Source organism: Sceloporus undulatus, chromosome 6 (assembly GCF_019175285.1).
Source record: "Sceloporus undulatus isolate JIND9_A2432 ecotype Alabama chromosome 6, SceUnd_v1.1, whole genome shotgun sequence".
Lineage (NCBI taxonomy): Eukaryota > Metazoa > Chordata > Lepidosauria > Squamata > Phrynosomatidae > Sceloporus > Sceloporus undulatus.
Genome location: NC_056527.1, coordinates 86,861,097 through 86,868,031, shown reverse-complemented (window position 1 = coordinate 86,868,031; position 6,935 = coordinate 86,861,097). Strand labels below are relative to the sequence as shown.

Here is a 6,935-nt window from a genome sequence, read left to right as displayed (position 1 = left end):
GATAGATAGATAGATAGATAGATAGATAGATAGATAGATAGATAGATAGATAGATAGATAGATAGATAGATATCTACACGCACACATATGTAACTATATCTCTACAAAAGGGTGTGTATGTATGTGTAGACAGATAGATAGATAGATAGATAGATAGATAGATAGATAGATAGATAGATATCTACACGCACACATATGTAACTATATCTCTACAAAAGGGTGTGTATGTATGTGTAGACAGACAGACAGATAGATAGATAGATAGATAGATAGATAGATAGATAGATAGATAGATAGATGTCTAAACACACACATACATAATATGTGTGTATACACTCTCTCTCACACACATCACATACATGCATATTATATACTTTTCAGTAGAGCTAGTTATAGTAATCTATCTAGCTATAGATGGGTAGATGATAGATAGATAGATAGATAGATAGATAGATAGATAGATAGATAGATAGATAGATAGATATTGTGTGTGTGTGTGTGTGTGGAGGGGTGGGGGGAGTTAGCTAGCTCTGGTCCTCTGTGTGTCCCGAAGCTCCTTTCCAAAAGCGAACAAAACCCCAGAGATTGAGAGAGAAATGAAGCATCCTTAAGCTTGTCGAGGCAGTCTTCTCCGACAATACGATTTTTGTTTTTTTAAAAATACCAGGACAACGACAGATGACCGGGGCGTTGTTGTTGTTGTTGTTGTTGTTTTTAAGAGCCCCCCCCCCCCCCACATAATGGCCCTTATCATGGCATCGGATCGATAGCATTTATTATCCGTGAAAAATTGCCCCTCATCATTCTAATTTCGTCTAGCAAGCGGTTTCTTGTAGCCGAAGGGCTTATGGGGGGGGGGGGATAGAGGTTGTGCAGGGTTTTGTGTTTTGTGTTTCCCCCCCAACAGTCTCCCCCTTCTTCCCTTGACAAAATAAATTCAATGCAAACAGCAGGCAAAAAGATCCACCGGCTCCTCTCCGGCCGCTCCGGCTTCTCGCTGGAAAATAGTCAACTCAGGTTTTTGCAAGAAGAGATGAAGTCGAGGAAGAGAGGAAGAGAGAGATGTGGTTTGGGTTTTTGTAATGGGGTTATATATATATATATATATATATATATATATATATATATATAATTTAGTTTGGGTTTGGGTTTTTGTTTTGTAGTGGGCTAATATAGTGAAAAGGATTATATATATATATATATATATTGGGTTTGGGTTTGGGTTTGGGGTTTTGTTTTGTAGTGGAGTAATATAGTGAAAAGGAGATAGATATAGATATATATTACCCCACAACATTACCCCAATATATATATATATATATATATATATATATATATCTCCACAACATATTACCCCTATATATATATATATAACTCCACAATATATTACCCCACTATATATATATATATATATATATCCCCACAACATATTACCCCACTATATTACCCCACAACGAAACAAAAACCCAAACCAAATAATACACACACACATACACATACTATATTATATATATAATCCTTGTCGCTATATTACCCCACTCCAAAACAAAAACCCAAAGCTCATCTCTCTCTCTCATATATATATATATATATTTAAAATGCAAGTTATGCCCAGAGTCCAGAGTTGGCGTAGGAGTGCGTGTGAATGCAGAAAGAAACGAGTCTGGAGAGAAGCCGACAATTAAAGAAAGGAAAACGGGGAACGAAAGGCAAAGTTGGGGAGTCGGGCATTGCGATGGAGGGATGGCTGGTTGGGGTCGGGCTTGTCAAGTTCCCCCTTCTGGGACTGAAATGCTGTCTTTCCAAACAGCCAACAGCAACAGCGAATGATCCTGAGCTTTTTCCTATTTTGGGGAATTTGGGGTTTTGTTTCGAAGTAGAGGCGAGGAAATCGGAAGGAAAGTGAGAGATTTGGCGCGGCGCGCTCGACATCTCCCGCGATCCTTAAAGATCTCCCACGATCCTCAAGGCTCTCCCGAGATCTTTCGTTGACAGGAGGAAGACGAGAACTCTGTGTGTATGTATAGATGAAGGATATCAAATTTTAGATGAGGAGGGAAGAACCATTTTCAAAAAAGCCTGAAAGGAAAGGAGGAATCTTTTTTAAAACCCCGCAAAAAAAATTGCCGCCCTCCTAGGAAATCTAAGAAACGATCTGTTCCTTTTTAACAACAACAACAACAACAACAATAATAATAACAGCTTGGGTGGGGTATACCTAATGAACCGGGATCTTATCAGAGATAACCTAGCTCAGCTCTGCCCCAATTCATTCATCGGGAAAGCGATGGAGACACCAATTAATTCTAATCACACTTTTAAACGAGTCAATTGCTTTTATGGGGCGGTGGATGGGGTGGGGAGGGAAAGGCCCTTTTTCGAACCGGTGGCTTGCAAGCACACCTTCCCTCCCTCCTAAAATGCATACCTTATATGTTGGGAACATTATAGGTATGCCTATAGGCTGCATCCACACTGGAGATATAACCCGGTTTGGCCCCACTTGAACTCTTTGTCTGGCTCAAGGCTATGGAATTCTGGGAGTTGGAGTTGGTTGTGGGGCCCAGAGCGGAGCCAACACGAGGGAGAGATCCTTTCCTCCGTTCTTCTCCTCCTTCCTCCTCCTCCTTCTCCTCCTCTTCGTCGTCTTCCTCTCCTCCTCCTCCTCCTCCTCTTTCTCTTTCTATTCCTCTTCCTCCTCCTCTTCTTCCTCCTCCTCCTTCTCCTCTTCCTCTTCCTCTCCCCATCCCCACCCTGAAGAACTCCTTCCCCACTGTAAGACCCAAGGTGCCCACTCTGGATGATGGGTGGCATGGTCATCTTGGGTGCTGCCCCCCTCCCCCGTGTTTGGCACATGCCCACAGCGCTCCAGAAGGTTTGGCAATGAGGAAAGGACGGGCGGGAGGGCTTCCTTTTGGGGCCAAGAGGTGTGGGGGGGGGGGGGGGGGGTATCTGTGGCTGAATCCACACTGGAGAGAGAACCCATTTTGGCATTGCTTTAACTGCCCTGGCTCTTTGCTATGGAATTCTGGGAGTTGGAGTTTGTTGTGGGGCCCGCTCCGCTCTGGGCCCCACAACAAACTCCAACTCCTAGAATTCCATAGCAAAGAGCCAAACAAAGAGTTCAAGCGGGGCCAAACCGGGTTATTGCTCCAGTGTGGATGCAGGCCAGGTGTGTCTGTCCCTCTGACCCGCTCCCTTCTCGCTTTCCCGGTGCAGCCACCATGTTGACGCGGCTCTTCAGCGAGCCCAGCCTGCTGCCGGAGGTGCAGAAGTTCTCCGCTTGGGCCGAGGCCTGCGAGGAGGAGGAGGAGGACGAGGAGGACGAGGCCAGCGACAAGGAGGAGGAGGAGGAGCAGCAGCAGCGGAAGGCCAAGGATGACCGCGACGGAGGAGGAGGCGAAGAGGTCAAAGAGGAGGGCGAGCTGGGCGGCGAGGAGGAGGAAGAGGAGGAGGAGGAGGAAGGCCTGGAGGGCGGCGGCGACCGTCCCAAGAAGCGGGGCCCCAAGAAGCGCAAGATGACCAAGGCCCGGCTGGAGCGCTCCAAGCTGCGGCGCCAGAAGGCCAACGCCCGGGAGCGGAACCGCATGCACGACCTCAACGCCGCCCTGGACAACCTGCGCAAAGTGGTCCCTTGCTACTCCAAGACGCAGAAGCTCTCCAAGATCGAGACCCTCCGCCTGGCCAAGAACTACATCTGGGCGCTGTCGGAGATCTTGCGCTCGGGCAAGCGGCCGGACTTGGTCTCCTACGTGCAGACGCTGTGCAAGGGCCTCTCCCAGCCCACCACCAACTTGGTGGCCGGCTGCCTCCAGCTCAACTCGAGGAACTTCCTCACCGAACCGGGGCCCGACGGGGGCGGCAGGTACCACCCGGGGGCCGGCTCGCCCTTCGCCCTCCACCACCACCACCACCCCTACCCTTCCTACCCCTGCTCCAGGCAGGGCGGCGGCGGCGGAGCCGGGTCGGGGCCCCTGGCCCTCCGGGGCCACTATTGTGCCGCGGCAGCCGCCGCTACTTACGAGTCCCTCTATGCCGGGAACGCCTCGCCGGACTACAACAGCTCCGAGTACGACGGGCCCCTCAGCCCCCCGCTCTGCGTCAACGGGAACTTCTCGCTCAAGCCGGACTCGTCCCCCGACCACGAGAAAAACTATCACTACTCTATGCACTACTCCGCCTTGCCCGGATCCCGGCCCTCCGCCGGCCACAACTTGGTCTTCGGCTCGGCCGCCGGCATGCGGAGCGGGGTCCACGCCGAGAACGTGTTGCCTTACGAGATGCACCTCCACCACGACCGGGGACCCATGTACGAGGAGCTCAACGCCTTCTTCCACAACTGACAGGCCCCCCGCCCCCCTCTTCTGGCCGCCTCCCTCCCGACCCCAGGTTTTTTTCTCCCCCGCCTCACATTCACACAAACACACACCCGGGTTAGGGATGCCCCGCTTGTAGAGGCCCCCTGGGCGAGGGAGGGAGGGTTGGCGGAGGAGTCACGCTCTCTCAGCCCCGAGGCCAGGGCTCTGGACAGCTCTGGCCCAGAAAACTCTCTAGGCAGGGTTTGCAAAGGAGTTACTCTCTCTCCAAGCCGCCTCTGAACAACTCTGGCCTAGGGTTTGCTAAGGAGTCACGCTCTCTCAGAGGCAAGTCGCCTCTGAACACTTCTTGCCCATCAAACTCCCATAGTAAGGTTTGCAAAGAGGCCACGCTCTCTTAGCCCCGAGGGAAGCCCCTCTGAACACTTTTTGCCCCCAAAACTCTCCAGGGAGGGTTTGCAAAGGAGTCACGCTCTCTCAGAGGCAAGGCGCCTCTGAACACTTCTTGCCCAGAAAACTCCCATGGAATGGAAGGGGTTTCTCTGAAGTTGCCAGCCACAGCTGCTGGCGAAACGTCAGGAAGAAACTCTTCTAGAACATGGCCACATAGCCAGAACAAAAGCCACACGCCCCCCATTCCCACGGTAGGGTTTGCAAAGGAGTCACGCTCTCTCAGCCTCGGGGCCAGCCGCCTGTGAACAATCCTGGACATTAAAAGTCTCTAGACAGGTTTTGCAAAGGAGCCACGCTCTCTCAGAGGCATGCCGCTTCTGAATAACTCTGGCCCAGAAAACTCTCCAAATAGGGTTTCCAAAGGAGTCACACTCTCTCAGCCTCGGGGGAAAGAAGGCCAGGGCAAGCCTGAGCAACTCTTGCCAAGAAACCACCCCCTCCCCCGCCATAGTAGGATGGCCATGAGTCGGGAAGGACTTGCGGCGCAGTGGTTTGAGGGTTGGACTAGGACCCTGAAGCCCAGGGTTCGGTTCAAGCTGAGCCATGCAAACCCGGTGGGTGAGCCTGGGCAAGTCACACTCTCTCAGCCTCAGAGGAAAGCCAGAGCAAGCCACCTCTGAACAACTCTTGCTAAGAAACCCCCTGTGGCAGGGTCGCTATAAGTCGGGAAGGACTTGTAGCATAATGGTTTGAGTAGGACTCCGGAGGCCAGGGTTCGATCTGATTCCTTCTCAGCCACGAAACCCGCTGTTGGGTGAGCTTGACCAAGGCACACTCTCTCAGCCTCAGGACCTCTGAACAAATCTTGCCCAAGAAAACCCGTAAGGCAGGGTCGCCAGTAGGAGTCGGGAACGACTTGATGGCATAGCAACAAAATAGAGATCATGGGCTTCTCCACTCTTTCCCTCATCGCCTCCCAAGTGGATTCTAAACCACCCTCCCCCTATGCCCCCCCCCCCACACACTTGTTGGGAAGGGGCAATAAGAATAAATACTTCTAATAGCCACTCCGATCCGTAAACTCTTTGAGCCAGGCGTTCTGGTTTGGAAGCTGGAAGGGGTCAGTAGCTAGATCCTGAAGCCTATTAAGCCGAAGCAAGGGGCTTGGATCGCTTTAGGGGCCCGTTGGGTGAGAGAAGGCGATGACTTCGGTTGAAATGGGTGGCTGGGGAGGAGATGGAAAGGACCTGATCCAAGAGCCCCTCGGTTCCTTGACTGGGAAAAGTCGGGTCCTCGATTGGATCGGTGCCCTGACCTCCTTCCCTGAGGAGTACTATGAAGAGACATCTAGTGCAATATATTCTCGAATGCAATTTGATATTTAAAAGAAAAGGCAGACAAATGATCTGTTTTAGCGGAGGTCTTGACCATCCGAAAGAGGATTTTATTTTTAGATCCACTTTGCTTAAAGGAAGGGAAAACAGCTTTGGGGAGGTTCGTCCCCATCCGAATCCATTGCCTATATAGCTAGCCATGTCTTACAGGTATTTGATCTATTCCTTTTCTTAAAAATCCCAAATGGATTGAGAGCAAAATAACGAAAGAAGGGCAGGAGGCTGAGATGGAGTTTGAGGGGAAGGCTTTCCAATCCTCCGGCGATTGAATCCCCGGGAAATTTAATCTATTTAAGGACTTTAAAAACAAAACAAAAAACCCACCAATGTTTGCAAACTTTTAAGTCAGACTTTCAATGCAGTGACAACTTTTTTTTAAAGAAAAAAAGCAATAAAGGGGGCAAACAGATGATAAATATATTCTATCCTTATCTATGCAAGTAGGTACTGAAACTAGGGGTGGGGGAAAGTTTTTAAACGGAAGGAATAAAAAGGGGGGAGGGAAAGCAACGACAAAAAAAGAAATGAAAGATTAGAAATATGGACCAAGAAACTCCTTGAGGTTTTGAAAAGAAAAGAAAAAGATATCGTGCACTTTTTTTGATTTGGGGGGAAAACGGACTGTAGTAGGGTTTTTTTCCTCCTGGTATTTAAACAATCACTGACTTTCTTGAACCACCCTTGTAACCCCGAGTAACTTATTTTCCAAATTTTGTGTGTCATGCTGTTTTTTACCTGTTTTGAAAACGTTAATGAGGAAAAAAAAGTGGACAAAAAAAAAAGATTTTTATGAAATGGCAAAAAAATAATTGTTTTGTTATGCATGAATAGG

At 49.5% G+C, this 6,935-nt stretch overlaps 1 protein-coding gene across 1 annotated transcript in view; it reads left to right on the top strand.

Annotated features, from left to right (window-relative positions):
* NEUROD2 (neuronal differentiation 2) overlaps nt 1–5,406 on the top strand; it is a 5,913-nt gene extending 507 nt beyond the window's left edge. Inside the window, exon 2 of the mRNA XM_042471013.1 lies at nt 3,220–5,406. Within this exon, the coding sequence (XP_042326947.1) occupies nt 3,225–4,343 (1,119 nt within the window). The 5' untranslated portion in view covers nt 3,220–3,224 and the 3' untranslated portion in view covers nt 4,344–5,406. The remainder of the gene's footprint in view (nt 1–3,219) is intronic.
* Nucleotides 5,407–6,935: the final 1,529 nt, after the last annotated feature.